General features: G+C 40.5%; 1 protein-coding gene across 3 annotated transcripts in view; it reads right to left on the minus strand.

Moving 5' to 3' along the window:
- The window catches only part of hnrnph3 (heterogeneous nuclear ribonucleoprotein H3 (2H9)), a 57,022-nt gene extending 43,324 nt beyond the window's left edge, over positions 1 to 13,698 (minus strand). For 2 of the 3 annotated variants that reach the window (XM_039737720.1, XM_039737723.1), the window contains exons 1-2: positions 13,513 to 13,697; positions 2,223 to 2,321 (exon numbers count right to left, since the gene is read on the minus strand). In XM_039737720.1, coding sequence (XP_039593654.1) covers positions 2,223 to 2,310 — 88 coding nt within the window. In that variant the 5' untranslated portion in view covers positions 2,311 to 2,321; positions 13,513 to 13,697. Of the gene's footprint in view, positions 1 to 2,222; positions 2,322 to 13,512 lie in introns of all 3 variants that reach the window. The other variant, XM_039737719.1, reaches the window with a different exon arrangement.
- Positions 13,699 to 18,112: the final 4,414 nt, after the last annotated feature.

Here is an 18,112-nt window from a genome sequence, read left to right on the forward strand (position 1 = left end):
GGTGGGCATTTAGAAGGGTTCCAAATCTGTTAAATTATCTACCTGTTTTTGTAAGAGACACTCAAAGCACCTCCGTGCTTAAATACAGATTGTAAGCCAATTATTTCAGTAGAACTGATAAGGACTGTAAGACTGAGAAGCTATTCAAATTGCAATTCTGTTCACCATTTCTACAACTGTGACGATCATTATAAACTGTTATGGAACCCAAATATTTTCTAGGAAGAAGATATCAGAGATACTGTAAGGCTTGGTGGCTCAGGTTCAAAGGATATCATTGACTTATTCAACTGCCCAGCACATATTTTTAATATTACTGATTAGAGTAAAATGACGCACAAGCTCCAGCAAGGAATATTTGTGAAACACTGTAGATTATGAAAGTCGCCAGCCTAATGTACTAAATATTTCTTTAATGGAATTACAGGTGCCGGTCATAAAATTAGAATATCATGACAAAGTTGATTTATTTCAGTAATTCCATTCAAAAAGTAAAACTTGTATATTAGATTCATTCACTACACAAAGACTGATGTATTTCAAATGTTTCTTTTAATTTTGACAACTAATGAAAGTCCCTAATTCAGTATCTCGGGAAAATTAGAATATTGTGAAAAGGTTCAATATTGAAGACACCTAGTGCCACACTCTAATTAGCTAATTAACTCAAAACACCTGCAAAAGCCTTTAAATGGTCTCTCAGTCTTGTTCTGTAGGCTACACAATCATGGGGAAGACTGCTGACTTGACAGTTGTCCAAAAGACGACCAATGACACCTTGCACAAGGAGGGCAAGACACAAAAGGTCATTGCTAAAGAGGCTGGCTATTCACAGAGCTCTGTGTCCAAGCACATTAATAGAGAGGCGAAGGGAAGGACAAGATGTGGTAGAAAGTGTACAAGCAATAGGGATAACCGCACCCTGGAGAGGATTGTGAAACAAAACCCATTCAAAACTGTGGGGGAGATTCACAAAGAGTGGACTGCAGCTGGAGTCAGTGCTTCAAGAACCACCAGCACAGAAGTATGCAAGACATGGTTTCAGCTGTCGCATTCCTTGTGTCAAGCCACTCTTGAACAAGAGGCAGCGTCAGAAGCGTCTCGTCTGGGCTAAAGACAAAACTGCTGCTGAGTAGTCCAAAGTTATGTTCTCTGATGAAAGTAAATTTTGCATTTCCTTTGGAAATCAAGGTCCCAGAGTCTGGAGGAAGGGAGGAGAGGCACAGAATCCACGTTGCTTGAGGTCCAGTGTAAAGTTTCCACAGCCAGTGATGGTTTGGGGTGCCATGTCATCTGCTGGTGTTGGTCCATTGTGTTTTCTGAGGTCCAAGGTCAACGCAGCCATCTACCAGGAAGTTTTAGAGCACTTCATGCTTCCTGCTGCTGACGAACTTTATGGGGATGCAAATTTCATTTTCCAACAGGACCTGGCACCTGTACAAAGTGCCAAAACTACCAGTACCTGGTTTAAGGACCATGGTATCCCTGTTCTTGATTGGCCAGCAAACTCGCCTGACCTTAACCCCATAGAAAATCTACGGGGTATTGTGAAGAGGAAGATGCAATACGCCAGACCCAACAATTCAGAAGAGCTGAAGGCCACTATCAGAGCAACATGGGCTCGCATAACACCTGAGCAGTGCCACAGACTGATCGACTGCATGCCACGCCGCACTGCTGCAGTAATCCAAGCCAAAGGAGCCCCAACTAAATACTGAGTGCTGTACATGCTCATACTTTTCATGTTCATACCTTTCAGTGGGCCAGCATTTCTAAAAATCCTTTTTTTGCATTGGTCTTAATTGATATTCTAATTTTCCGAGGTACTGAATTTGGGACATTCATTATTTGTCAGTTATAATCATCAAAATTAAAAGAAATAATATTTGAAATACATCAGTCTGTGTGTAATGAATGAATCTAATATAAAAGTTTCACTTTTGGAATGGAATTACTGAAATAAATCAACTTTGTCATGATATTCTAATTTTATGTCTGGCACCTGTACAGATTATAGTCAGAAGGAACAATAAAATGCAAGTAACTTAATTATCTTGATAAACTGTACATGTTGAACTTTCAGCAAAAAGCTTAATATGGAACACTTTCTATGAAAGACTAATTGCTCAGTTTAATGGTATATAAAATGATAGGATGAATATAAAAACTTGAAAAATAAGGTTTTAAAAAAGTGAAACCTCACAACCCGATAAGAGACACACCTGAAAAGAAATCAGCAACTTCTTCTGGAGTACAAGACCATGGTAATCCTCTAACCCGAACAATAAATCCATCCTCTTCTGAAGACATTTTAAAAAAACCTGTTGAAATAAAGATCTAATTAAAAAAGACAAAATATCTAAAGAAAATTAAGTGAAATACTGTATAATTTTATATCAATTTTCATTAAGATTATCATCACAAATGAAAGACAATGAGACCTCTTACTGACAAAGGCACTGATGCTAAACTACAAATGTAATGCCCCCCAAAAGAGAAGCAACATATCTCTCTCATATTATATATATCTATATCTATACACAGTGGGTACAGAAAGTATTCAGACCCCCTTCAATTTTTCACTCTTTGTTATATTGCAGCCATTTGCTAAAATCATTTTAATTAATTTTTCCCTCATTAATGTACACACAGCACCCCATATTGACAGACAAACAAAAGAATTTTTGAAATTGTTGCAGATTTATTAAAAAAGAAAAACTGAAATATCACACGGTCCTAAGTATTCAGACCCTTTGCTGCGACACTCATATATTTATATTTGTGTGGAGTTCACATGTTCATCCTTGAGATCACCTTCATTTGAGTCCAGCTGTGTTTGATTATACTGATTGGACTTGATTAGGAAAGCCACACACCTGTCTATATAAGACCTTACAGCTCACAATGCATGTCAGAGCAAATGAGAATCATGAGGTCAAAGGAACTGCCTGAAGAGCTCAGAGACAGAATTGTGGCAAGGCACAGATCTGGCCAAGGTTACAAAAAAAAATTCTGCTGCACTTAAGGTTCCCAAAAGCACAGTGGCCTCCATAATCCTTAAATGGAAGACGTTTGGGACGACCAGAACCCTTCCTAGAGCTGGCCGTCCGGTCAAGCTGAGCTACCAGGGGAGAAGAGCCTTGGCGAGAGAGGTAAAGAAGAACCCAAAGATCACTTTGGCTGAGCTCCAGAGATGCAGTCAGGAGATGGGAGAAAGTTGTAGAAAGTCAACCATCACTGCAGCCCTCCACCAGTCAGGGCTTAATGGCAGAGTGGCCTGTCGGAAGCCTCTCCTCAGTGCAAGACACATGACAGTCCACATGGAGTTTGCTAAAAGACATCTTAAGGACTCTGAGATGGTGAGAAATAAGATTCTCTGGTCTGATGAGACCAAGATAGAACTTTTTGGCCTCAATTCTAAGCGGTATGTGTGGAGACAACCAGGCACTGCTCATCACTTGTCCAATACAGTCCCCATAGTGAAGCATGGTGGTGGCAGCATCATGCTGTTGGGGTGTTTTTCAGCTGCAGGGATAGGACGACTGGTTGCAATCGAGGGAAAGATGAATGCGGCCAAGTACAGGGATATCCTGGACAAAAACCTTCTCCAGAGTCCTAAGGACCTCAGACTGGGCCGAAGATTTACCTTCCAACAAAACAATGACCCTAAGCACACAGCTAAAATAACGAAGGAGTGGCTTCACAACAACTCTGCGACTGTTCTTGAATGGCCCAGCCAGAGCCCTGACTTAAACCCAATTAAGCATCTCTGGAGAGGCCTAAAAATGGCTGTCCACCAGCGTTTACCATCCAACCTGACAGAACTGGAGAGGATCTGCAAGGAGGAATGGCAGAGGATCCCCAAATCCAGGTGTGAAAAACTTGTTGCATCTTTCCCAAGGAGACTCATGGCTGTATTAGCTCAAAAGGGTGCTTCTACTAAATACTGAGCAAAGAGTCTGAAAACTTGGGACCATGTGATATTTCAGTTTTTCTTTTTTAATAAATCTGCAACAATTTCAAAAATTCTTTTTTTTGTCTGTCAATATGGGGTGCTGTGTGTACATTAATGAGGGAAAAAATTAATCAAAATGATTTTAGCAAATGGCTGCAATACAACAAAGTGAAAAATTGAAGGGGGTCTGAATACTTTCCATACCCAGTGTGTGTATTGTATTATTTATATTTATATATATATATAATACACAGTGTTGTGAAAAACTATTTGCCCCCTTCCTGATTTCTTATTCTTTTGCATGTTTGTGTTTGATGATCAGAAACATTTTGTGTGACAAACATGCAAAAGAATAAGAAATCAGGAAGGGGGCAAATAGTTTTTCACAACACTGTATATATATATATAACTCTAGAATCACAAAATGCAATAGTGGATGCTATAAGCGATGATACCAATGAACAAAGGAATATAAGGGCTGTTCTATGTAATATTGACCACACTGGTTTAAAAAAAAATTAATGCTGCATCCAATTACCTGTTTTTTTACATTCTACTAATTACATTCAAATGAAGTTGTAACGCTGCCTGATTTGTCTGATCATTTGGTTTAGGTTCATCATACCACATTTCTTGAGGTACGTGCAAGGCACAATTGTGTGCCATATTATGCATCACACTACATACTTGAACAATGCAAAAACACTCTCTGTGATTACACAGGAGCATATTAATTGTGTGGAAATGCTTTCAATTTACATAAGCAAATTCATTCTCTGAAGGCGTCTTTAAAATGTAGCTTTGGCACCAAGCGCCACAAAGAATAGATTCTCTGCTCTTTACATCGCTCTCTGAGGCGACTTGCTATCCTTAAAAAGGACTGCTTGCCTTTTACCGCACTAGTTGGAAAAAGCACCTGTGACTCTGTGGAGTTGCCATTTTCATAGGTTCTCCTGTTACACCTGTACATGATGTTATGCCAGCTCATACTTTTTGGTGATTCATCCCTGGATTAAAGTAACTTGTCCAGCCCGGTTGCAGTTGCAATATGCATACAGCTGACTGCTCCAATTACATTTGGGAAACAGAACATTGCTGCAAATTATGCTTTGAGGTTTGCCTGTTTAACCACAGTATAAGGTAATCTTACATCTGAATGACAAGCGGATAACACCATCCTATACAGCTGGCATGGTATGACTTAGTGATGTTTATGAAATACCCAATTGGTCATCAAGTTCACATAGATAGAGCACAACTCCTCCAAGTCTGCCTTTGTAAAGCCAGCACTAGTTCAGCACACTGCTCCAAGAAGATAGCTCTTGGAAATCAAAATCAGCTTAGAAGCCATTCATCATCACCTAAAAATACCCACTCTCTTCCAATTCTTCCACTTGTGAAGTCTTCTAACAACACTGAAGTAGCCATGGTAGTGGGAATAGTTTGGCAATTCCATGCACCATTGCATTGTTACAGATTGATTACAATCAAGTGAATTAAACTTGTAAATGATATGGAATCAATTTCGATTTGATACATCCCAAGTCACTGATGTGAATGTAAAAAAAAAAAAGAATGGAACAAGACACAAACAGTAACACTGCTTTGACACTGGGTGCTGCTTGTTTGCAAAACCAAGCAGAAACTTGTAGATGCACAGTGCAAGGCTGCTGTGACAATGTGCAAGGCTTTATGCCAAGATTAGTTTTTATACATCTCAAAGTGAGTGTGGAAACGGACTTGTGCAACTTTCAGTGCATACACACTGTTTATGCATGAGGCCCTTGATAATGAGCGACATATGACCGCCCCAGCCAGCTGAACACCAAACATGCCGCTGCATTTTAAATGGATAAAATGGATTCTGACATTTGTATGCTAGGTAATTTTTGTATTGTGTGTCAAACAGCATTTTAAACATAAAATGCGAGTTTTTGGTATAAATTTTATACTAGCTGACAAGACAAAAAATTTTTTTAGTATTTTAACACAAAAATGAATTTGATCATTTTTAATATTCTTTATTACATGTCTTAGTATTTAAACTACAATCAGTAAGCTTGCAAAATTATTTTTCAAGTTTGGGACGATGAATACAAAAACTAATAAATCATGGTAACCAGATTTCTTTTTTCTTAGAATACTGAAACTTCATGTTACGAGACAGCATAACAGTGCCAAACCAGGTTTCTAATGGGGGGTAACACAAGTCAAAGGATTATCCTGGCAGCATCGGAAGCACGGCAAGAACAAATCTGGACAACCAGAATTTCCAGAAAAAAGTTCCAACACATTTTTGCTAACTTCACACAGAAAGTAACTGGGCACAGGATTCAACCACAGATGTGGATCTTGTGAAACATTAGCACTACGTACCACTTTTAAGTGTCAATCAGAATTAGATTCTGAAATGGTACGTGCTATTTAACTGTTAAGATGCAATAACACACACACGTAAAACCACCTTTTCACTATATTTTACACCCTTCCAACCAGAAGAAATTTGGACAAATTTAGTAACAAACAGTGACAGGTTATTTATGCTACATTAACAAAATAATACATTTTAAAAACAGGCCTGATTCTGTTATGTAATTCAATGCATGGGCTTAGAAACACTTAAAGAAATCAATTTCTGTGAACACAGTTCGACATGCCATCCACAAATGCAGGATAGAGCTCTGTCATACAAAGAAGCCGCCATATGTGAACTTGATCCAGAAACACTGCCATCTATTCTGGTCCAAAGCTCATTTAAAATGGACTGAGGCAAAGAGGAAAACTGTTCTTTGGCCAGACTAATTGAAATTCTTTTTGGAAAACACGGAGGCTGCATCCTCTGGACTAAAGAGGACAGAGACCATCTGGCTTGTTATCAGCACTCAGTTCAGAACCTGCCATTTCTGATGGTATGGGGTGTATTAGTACCTATAGAATTGGCAGCTTGCACATCTAGAAAGGCACCATCAAACCTGAAAGGTATATACAGGTTTTAGAGCAACATATGTTCTCATACAGACAACGTGTTTTATCAGGGAAGGGCTTGCCTATTTCAGCACAACAATGCTAAACTACATACTGCATCTATTACAACAATATGACCTGTAGTAGAAGAGTTCAAGTGCTCATCTGCAGTCCAAACCTTTCATCAACTGAAAACATTTAGTGCATCATGACACAAAAAATACAACACACACGACCCAGGACTGTAGAGCAGCAAGAATCCCATATCAGACAAGAATGGGACAACATTCTTCTCACAGAAGTCCAGCAACTGATCTCCTTAGTTGCCAGATGTTTATGGACTGTTGCTGAAAGAAGAGGGGATGCTACACAGTGGTAAACATGGCCTTGTCCCAACCTTTGAGACATGTTTCTACCATATTTTTTTTTTTAAAAATGGTACATTTTCTCAGTGTAAACATTTGTTGTTTTCTATTGTGAATAAAATATGGGTTTATGAGATCTGCACATTATTGCATTCTATTTTTATTTGCATTTTACAGAGCATCACAACTTTCTGGAACTGGGGTTGTACTACTTATTAAAGACTAGCAAAATACCCGCGCTTCGCAGCGGCGAAGTACTGCCTTAAAATTTTTATTAGGAAGAAAATTAAACCTTTTTAAACTGAGGGAAAATATACCAATAATTATTTGTTAAGATCTCTTTGTATACCACATTGTGAGTTCGGCCCTCCGGTTGCAATATGACCAAGCTGTGCGCCGAGCTTACTCTTGAGCATGCAACGTACAGTTGGCTATGTGAACAGTAATCTTGTTTCAAATCTCACAGCTTGGATTGCTGCTGTCATAATCGGTTTGAGTTTCATGGTTTGTTTCAATTACGACAGTATTTGTAGGACTTGTGTTGAAGAGACATTCGGCATCTGTCAAGCGTTGTGAGAATACAACCGGTTTCATTGATAACTTCACATCCAGCTTTTGAGAGTTTAAACATTCATAAACATCAAAGTGTCCACTACTGAAATCATCACCTGTCAATCTAAGATGTTTAAGAGGCATTGGCGGTTGTCGAAAGGTTTAAAATATTTGGCCATTTCGGTACACTTGAAAGCGACAACCGAACAATTCAGCGGCAGTAATCAACTCACATGCAGAACCATAGGTGAAGGGCTTAAGCATTTCACTCTTCTAGTGCTCCTGTGTAGTATAATTATCTCCTGTACCGTTATCAGTCCACACCTTGAACCTGTCCCAGTCATTCAATACATAAGACACAATGTTTCTCCAGATATCAAGAGTGAGCCTGACATGGCCGTGCAATATGTAACAAAGAGAATGAAAAAGATAGATGCCATCTCCGGGCATGGAAACCACTCAGTAAGTGACAGTTGTTTGATCGATGGTGATCACCTTGATAGACATGTTAATGGGGGTACGGTTGGAATGATAAAGGAAATGGGTACCTGAACAATGTAAAGTAAGTCTAAAATACCTATACGTACAATAACTATAATCGTAATAAATGAACAATAAAACAGCGGAGAAGCCGTGGATTAAATAAAAAGGCTGCAAGGAAGGGAATGAAGAGACTGGAGCGACGGGCGGCCTTATATAGGCAGGTAGCCAACAACGTGGGAGGCGTTGGGATGGGGACCCAATGCGCCTCACGTGACTGAGCTGCAGGCTATGGGGTATATATGTACGTAAGTAGGATTCAGTTAGCGTTGGGAACCTGTGTACCAAATTTCTTGAAGATGGGCCCATAAGTAATAAAGACTGTTGAAAAGTTCAATATGGCTGCCGTCAGTGGCATCATACCACTGAAATAAGTACCAAATTTCAGCCTTCTACCTACACGGGAATTTGGAGAATTAGTGACGTTGGAAAGTTCAATATGGTGGCTGACAGTGGCGTCATACCACCGAAATAAGTACGTACATTGATTTCGGTTAGCGCAGGGAAGCCACCTACCAAATTTCGTGAAGATGGGGCCATAAATAAGAAAGTTCAACATGGCGGACATTGTTGACCGTTATGCGTTGAATTTCAAAATGAAACCTGCTTAACTTTTGTAAGTAAGCTGTAAGGAATGAGCCTGCGAAATTTCAGCCTTCTACCTAAACGGGAAGTTGGAGAATTAGTGACGTTTGGAAAATTCAATATGGCGGCCGACAGTGGCGTCATACCAATGAAATAATTACGTACATCAGTTTTGGTTAGCGCAGGGAAGCCACCTACCAAATTTCGTGAAGATGGGGTCAGCCTTCTACCTACACGGGAAGGTGGAAAATTAGTAACGTTGGAAAGTTCAATATGGTGGCCGACAGTGGTGTCATTCCATTGAAATAAGCACGTACATCGGTTTCGGTTAGCACAGGGAAGCCGCCTACCAAATTTTGTGAAGATGGGGCCATAAATAAGAAAGTTCAACATGGCGGGCGTTGTTGACCGTTATCAACCGTTATGACCGTTACGTGTAGAATATCGAAATTAAACGTGCTTAACTTTTGTAAGTAAGCTGTAAGGAATAAGCCTGCCAAATTTCAGCCTTCTACCTACACGGGAAGTTGGAGAATTAGTGATGAGTGAGTGAGTGAGCGAGGGCTTTACCTTTTATTAGTATAGATTATGTGCAAAAGAAGCAAGTAAAATACTAGGTTATATAAAGAGCTCCTTTAGTTTTGCTTAGATTTCATTTACAAACATTCAAGATTACATCATTATTGGAATGTCCATTTCCAATGTAAGAGCATAATTAAGACTGCAGTTTGTGTTCTAGTGTGCAGCTCACATTCCAAATATTTCAGTGTGTTTTACATATTTTTTTTTTTTGCCAAAAACAAACTAACAGTTATATCCTTCTATATAAAAGCGGTCAGGATTGTCCTTCCGTCCCGTGAGTGCTACGCAGGCGCGGAGTTTAACACACGCCCCGTCCATTTTGCTGTGCGATGGGATTTGTAGTTTTGTTTTTCCAGGTAAAAGATGATTTTCTACTCCAGACTGTGCGATATCATCTTCTTCTTTCTTACTATATAAAAGCGGTCGGGATTATCCTTCCGTCCCGAGAGTGGAAAGCGTAGCGGTATTCCGCTCATCACAGACTTACTACTTGCAGCTTGCGGTACGAAGCGACATGATGTGAGCAGAGTTCTGGTGCTCCCATCGTTCCCTTGCTTTTGTGCGCGATGCCCTGGAAAAATAGACAAAATTATCCATCCATCCATCTTCTAACCCGCTGAATCCGAATACAGGGTCACGGGGGTCTGCTGGAGCCAATCCCAGCCAACACAGGGCACAAGGCAGGAACCAATCCTGGGCAGGGTGCCAACCCACCACAGGACACACACAAACACACCCACACACCAAGCACACACTAGGGCCAATTTAGAACCGCCAATCCACCTAACCTGCACGTCGTTGGATTGTGGGAGGAAACCGGAGCGCCCGGAGGAAACCCACGCAGACATGGGAGAACATGCAAACTCCACGCAGGGAGGACCTGGGAAGCGAACCCGGGTCTCCTAACTGTGAGGCAGCAGTGCTACCACTGCATGTCTCTGGAAATGATTCATGTTGATGGAGTACAAATGCCTCACCGCGTAGTAAATATCAGGGGGGTTCAAAAGGGCGACCTCAATATAGAAAAAAAGTTTAAATTTCATCACAAAAATAAACTGAGTATTAAAGTAATACCGCTCAAATGCAATATAACCAAATTAATGAGTTTGTATAAAATATCAAATTGATCTACATACCTTAAGAAGTGGTCAACTTAAAAGTCGGTCGCCTTAAAAGGCGGGTCAGCCTAGTAAAACAATAAACACATGCACCCCATACTGCTGCCTTATTACACTCATGCCAACTAGTAAGGACTGTCTCTCAAGACCCATGCCCTTGCCACCTGCAGTTTCTAGGTTAAAAATCTTCCTCTCTTAACACTTGTGCACGCAATTATGTAAAGCATCACAGAAATAACTATTGCACACACACAAAAAAAATTACCCAAATAAAATTTACATTCAATAAAATGCCGTCAGTCCTTCCCATGCTGTGAGGCAGAATAGAAGTCAGACTGGGATGATCATGTGCAGTGATCAAATAACGCTCTTTCCAGTTATTTCACTACACAAGTTTTTACTACACAAACATTACATAAAAAACTTATCTTCCTATAAATTATCATTGAATTGTTGGAGTATGTAGCTAACTTAAAGCTCCTGAATCCTCAAGGGCATAATCCTTACATGAAGTAATACTGCGTTTGTGTGTTGTAGTGACAAATGTGAAATAACTTTCCCTAGTGAGATGTTCAGCCTAACTGTGGTGTAGTCTGCTCCGATTCACTTTCTGTGTTTTGTAGTCTCAAGGTAGGTTTGTCTAATTGCCATCAAGACACAATGCAAGACGTTACTAAGGATGCAATATCTTGAGAATTTGTCTCCTTTTTGTGGTTTCCGGCACAAGGGGAGGAGGTAAAGGGTAATGAAATTGTTGGCAGGCTGACCAAACAGCCTGTGAAGTCTAAAAATATTGATATTCAAATTTCATTACATACAAATAAGTCAAACGTATTTAAGATCACATTTATGCATTTTCACAGATGATTACATCAAGGATACACCAATAAAAGCCTGGGATTTATTTGTGATGCAGCAATCTGTTAAAAGTACTTTTTGTGGGGAAGTTTGGTCCAGAAAGGTTGATGTCATAACAACATGAACCAGAACTGGGCTTACTGGTTTAAATTCAACATTTAAAATGGGCAAACGTATGTCAGGAAAATGCAGGTGTCAACTTCCAGAGACAGTATCTCATATATTCATGGAATGCTAATCTTATGAAAAGGATAGAATGCAGATTATTGGAAATTCGACGCGTTACCTTGAATAAATGTAAAAACATTTGCTATCTCTTGCCCTACATGTACCTTCAGCGTTAACTGTATGCCTCAGTATACACTTGTGCCAGAACCTCTCGCCTCCCTCCCTCCCTCGAGCGTGTTCCAGTAAAGCCTGCTTCTCAGACTCTTATTTCGGGGCACCTTGCTCTCCTCCTTGGTTTTTCACTACCACAAACAATAGACAGGCACCTATTACCCGTTGTGAATACATCTTTTGTATTTTGTGAACACTTCGCCAATTAGAAAGCCAGTTGGAATTTCAACCGAACGCCCAAAGAGGCAGGAAACAACGCTACCAGCCGAGTTGTGGCATAATGTTAACTCGTCACCTAGTCCGGTAATATAAAATAAAAATAACCAATAGGAAATCCAATTTTGTAATCACTGCAAACTTTTAAAAAAAGTGTAATTTTACTTTCACCAGAAAACTAATCTCTTATCTCTGACTTGTGCTGCATGTGTAAAATTAAATTGCTGATCTATTAAAGTGCCCACCAAATCATCCACATGAACGTAACAAAGTACGGAAGTAAAACGATTGTCGGCATAAACAAAGGACACAACGTAGCCCAATCATACACCGATAGATATTTAACGGACGGCAGCGACTATACAGTAATGCAATACTACGTCTCACTATAAAAAAAAAACTAATGTAAACCAACTTACTCGCACATGAAGCAGCCTAAAAAGTAAGCCAAACAGTGACGGCGAAATATTCTGCAAACGCACGACATGAAAAAAAAACGTACATGCCAAATTTGCCACCTCAAAGATGGCTTTTCATACTACAATTGCAGTAGAGTTTTTATCGGCTGAATACAGGTTTTGAAATGAAAACCTAGAGATAGGTTTCAACTGTAAACTTGTCCCAAGGAAAACAGAGCTGAGCTGCTTACAAAGAAGGTCTCGCGAGACATCATGTTGGACGGGGTAAAGGTCACGGACTTACAAAGACGCCTGTGTATTTGTATTTCTTTATGCATTAAAATTAAAGTATTAACCTCTTGTAAAACAAGACGTAGCGGACACTCATACACAGGCGCATATGGTACTGTCCAAAACGCTGTCTATTACGTTTTACTTCCAGTACATTTGTGGCAATACTATTGTGTACCCCCGCCTGTTGTTGCATAGCGTTTACATCTTTCCAAATACTAAATAATTATTCATTTTTGTTCGTAATTACCTAAACTAGTAGACGAAAACATCGCCCGAGACACGGTAGACGATACACGTCAATCGAAGGCTGCTTTCTTGAAAACGATGGTCATGACGGCGGCATCAAAATGTTATACAGCATTAACAAATCTACTAATCATGTTAGCTCTTTCAAGGCACTTTAGTTTGCGTTTCCAGTCACGCTAAAATACAAACTAAAGTTTAACCTTGGACCATCTATCCGTACAAAACGTCAAAGTATCTGCAGCCTCGGTAGCTTAGAGCTCGAGGAGTCAACAAAACAAATGGTATAACGCATGCGCACGCGAGACGCCCTTAGTTTAGCAATTAACATAAGAAGTGACAAACGAACAGATGGCGAGTGTAAACACAGCGTAGAACCGGCACTGCCATTAAGTTTTTTTAGTCTGTATACACAAAAGAAGCGTCGTCCGGTGGCATAAAATCGTTTTTTTCCCAAAGCCCAAAATATGAAAACAACTCTCACGACAAAAGAAGCCACTTACCTGTTTAACGTTATAGGAAAAAACTCAGCACTACAGCAAATTCTCACATCAAGAATGTTAAAAAAAAAAAAATACGCGATGTCTTTTACAAGTTAAAACTATTACTACAATAATAAAAAACGAACAAGCAGTGAACTACGGTATATCCCCTACACGTCACGATGCATGACTTTTGAGAATGCCATTACCTTTTCCGGTTCGCGCCGCTTCTAGTTGAGCTACCCCGGAAGTTACGCTAAAGAATGCCCGGATGTAGGAAAACTCGCGCGGGCTGTTCCTTTGTTATTGAAATAAACTGCTAGGGTTACATTCCAATTTAAACGATCACAAATTTATCTTAATAACAAAACATAAATATGTCTCTTATTCCCCAGTTTAATCTTTCAATAGTCGGTGGGCGTGGAATTTCTACTTTGAAAATAGTAAATTCTTCTTAATGGTCTAATTTTCATAAGCAATTTCTTTTAGTTTGGACGTGAATCTATGAACATAACTTTTCGGCAAATAGATACACCGTATGGAATAATAATGGTATACTATTCCAGAACAAATCTGTATTTTACTAAATATTTGAACCGTTGAACAGCTGATCCTCCAGCTAGGATGCTGGATATCTCTGGGTCCACAGTTCTTGACGCTGATCCTCCGATTAGCTGTGAACCACCCAGTCTCACTGAGATTGCACAGGTGGTGAACTAGCTGAGGGTTGGGGGGGGGGAAGGCTGCAGGGATCTGGGGTGAACTTCTCCAGGCTGGTGGTAAGGCTGTCCTCCTGGCATTGCAAGCAATCTTTGCTTCCATTTGGGAGACTGGCATCATCCCAACAGACTGGAAAACGGGACTTATCGTCCTATCTGGGAAAGGGAAGGGTGATCACCTGGATTGCAGCAACTACAGGGGAATAACACTGTTCTCGGTGCCGGGTAAGGTCCTTGCTAGGGTCGTCCTCAATAGCATCTGTGATCACTTCCTCACCTACCAGCGACCAGAACAGTCTGGTTTTACACCTAAGAAGTCTACCATCAACCGCATCCTGGCACTAAGGGTTCTCATGGAGCGCAGAGTTTCTTTGCAGCCTTTGTCGCTTTTTGCAAAGTGTTTGACTCAGTTGGTCGAGCTGCCCTGTGGAACATCCTGAGGGTTCGCGGGATCCCCTCGAAGTTGCTGGATATCATGGCTGGCCTGTACACTGGTACTGTGAGTGCTGTGCAGAGTGGAGGCAGGACCTCTGCATTTTTCCCAGTTGATTCTGGGGTTCGTCAGGGGTGTATTCTGCTCCTACTCTGTTCAGTGCTTGTATGGACTGGGTGTTGGGCAAGGTCGTGGGGTCCAGCGGCTTTGGGGCATCTGTTGGTGAAGAAAGATTCACAGATCTTGACTTTGCTGACAATGCTGTGATCTTCGCAGAGTCAATGGAGGCTCTGATCAGGATGCTCGAGAGACTGAGTGAGGAGTCAGAGTGTTTGGGCCTGCAAGTGTCCTGGATAAAAACCAAGATCAGGCTTTTAATGACATATTGGGCACAGCCATCAGCAGTGTGTCTGTTTGCGGAGAGTGTCGACCTCGTTGAGAGGTTTACTTACCTTGGCAGTGACATTCATGTCTCTGGTGACTCTTCCTATGAAGTCGGTAGACAGATTGGGAGAGCATGGGGGGGTCATGATGTCGCTGGAAAGGGGTGTGTGGCGCTCCCGATATCTATGCAAAAGAACGAAGGTCCAAGTCTTTAGAGTCCTGGTGCTTCCTGTCTTACTATATGGTTGTGAGACATGGACGCTATCCAGTGACCTGAGATGAAGACTTGACTCCTTTGGTACTGTGTCTCTCTGGAAAATCCTTGGGTACCGTTGGTTTGACTTTGTGTTGAATGAGCGGTTGCTCATGGAGTTCCGAATGAGGCACATTACCTGCATTGTGAGGGAGCGTCAGATACGGCACTACGACCATGTGGCGTGTTTCCCCGAGGGTGATCCGGCTTGTAAGATCCTCATTGTTGGGACCCGAGTGGCTGGGCCAGGCCAAGGGGTCGCCCACATAACACCTGGCTGTGGCAGATAGAGGGTAATTTCCAGAGGGTGGGACTGGACTGTGTGTCTTCCTGGGGGGTTGCAAACCGGGATACCGAGTTGTTTCGCTGTGTAGTGTGTGGCAACACACTGTACCAGTGCATGCTCCCCAACTTGACTTGACTTGACTATTTGAACATCTCATTTTATTTTTGTAATAGCTTATTAACAAATTAGGGAAAATGTTGAGCTAATAAGGGTACATTGTTACAAGGTCAGCTTATGATTTTGGTATAATAAGAAAATCAGTCCTGCAAAAGGCTGTTCTGATGGTTGGTTATCCCAGCAGTAGATGTCACAAGTGTCATCTTTAATCTTTTCTGATAGATGGAATTTATATTCGGAATTCCAAATGTAATAATAATTAACACCTTAGGAACGTCTGCTGCCAGTCATCTCCACCTGTTGCAGGTTTGAGACAGAATGCTATGTGATACTGACTGGAACAGAATACGGCTATTGCCAAATAAATACAGTATCAAGAATAAAGCGAAAGAAGAATCTTTTAAATTGACACATAGAATGTATTCTGTTTTCCTTGCACATATATTTAGAAATGAAACTGATGAGAAATGTGCATTATGTTATTAGGATCCAGAAACATTTTCCCTTCTTTTTTTGGGAATGTCAGCACTCTTCTGGATTGATTTACAAAATTTGCTGAATTACTCTTTTAATTTTGCTTTAAACCTGAATGATAGTGATATATGTTTGTGTTTCAAAAGGAAAAGATGTTTATCCTAAATTTAGATAGTTCACATTTTAATAATTCTTGAACAATATATTTTTTAATTAAATGGTTTAGAGGAAAAACAAAATGAAACTTTTTCAAAACTGAATTCAATCATTACAGCTGGAGAATTCACACACCATATCAAGTGCTGCTGAGGGGATAGTGGGGCACTGGACCCGAAATCTCCAAAGCTAAGACAATCTAATCAATTAATGGCTTTAAAAATGCCAAAGCAATGAGAGTGCTTGAATTTGTGAATAAATTCAATTTTAAAGCTGACACAGTTGTATAATGTGCCTATGTGGATTTTTTTTTTTCCTTTCCTTTTTATGTCTGGAATATAATTTCAAAGAATGATATACTCGGGATATGCCATGTTGGGGAGCATGCACTGGTACAGCGCGTTGCCACTCCGACCGCCACACGATGGTACAGCTTGGCATCCAGGCTATCAACCCCCAAGGCAAACATGCCAACAGAGTGTAATTGTAGACCACAGTACCTATGAGGTCAGTCATGTAATACCCTAACATCACGAAACGCCCTCAACGTCAGTCACGTAACACCCATCGCATTAGACCATAAACATAGCATTACTAGACGCCGCATGACCAGCAGCATCGTACGTCAATGACGCCGCTATATTGCGAGTGGCACTGCTGTGGCGTGAAGTAATGGATAAAGATGCCTCACGCATGTGCTGCTAGGGATTGTACAAACCGCTGTACGCTCCAAACCAGATGCCAGGGGATTACATTTCATAGGTAAGGCTGAACAATTATTTTGGTTATATTTGGCCATTAAAAAATCCCATTTTATAATCTTAACTTTAGCTATGCCAGGCTAAACTAGCAAAGCTATGCATTCATGTGCTCAAGTGAGCCTCCAAACAACGTTTTGGCTAAACGTATTTAGTCACTAACTATGTAGATTGCTGTTAGCTGTTAACATTTCTCAAACTTTGAAGGTTTCCCAAAGAACTCCACCTCATCATATGACCAAAGCTACCACTTGCTCACATTAAAAAACAAAGGAGGTTTGATGATTCCTTCTGAGGGTACAGTCAAGGTGGTCAAAGTAGCTGAGCGTGTTATCCGACAGTCGACATTTGGGCAAGCTGGCAGTGTATCTTTGATCAATCAGTTTGTTCGGGCTGAGATTGGTTCAGATGATGTGTTTTTTCTCAAGGAGCACATTGAGGAAACACAGTTTGAAATTGACAATCATCATTTCATGCTCATGTCTTTAGTTTTGTCTGTCTTCCACAAACTAAGGCTGCACCATATTGCCAGACTGAATACTCTCAAATCAGAGAGTAGCAACACACGGAAAAAGCTATGTAAGACAGTTCTGTTTCATGGATTTTAGATCCTATCCTGTATATATTTAAGTAACCACATTGTGTGATTTATGCACCTAAAATCTGGAATAGCCTGCCAATAGGAATTCACCAGGCTAATACAGAAGAGCACTTTAAAACACTGCTGAAAACACATTACTTTAACATGGCCTTTTTATAACTTCACTTTAACTTAATCCTGATACTCTGTATGTTCAATTCAGTATAATAACTATTCATGGTGGCTCTAAAATCCGTACTGACCCCAACTCTCTCTTCTGTTTCTTTTTCCGGTTTCTTTGTGGTGGCGGCCTGCGCAACCACCACCTACTCAAAGCATCATGATGCTCCAAAAATGATGGATGGATTAAAAGGCAGAAGTCTACGTGACCATCATTTTCAAGTCCTTCTGTGAGAACCCTAAATCCAAAGAGGGCTGTTTCATTTATGTTAGGTAGAATG

Source organism: Polypterus senegalus, chromosome 1 (genome assembly GCF_016835505.1).
Source record: "Polypterus senegalus isolate Bchr_013 chromosome 1, ASM1683550v1, whole genome shotgun sequence".
In the NCBI taxonomy this organism is placed as follows: Eukaryota; Metazoa; Chordata; class Cladistia; order Polypteriformes; family Polypteridae; genus Polypterus; species Polypterus senegalus.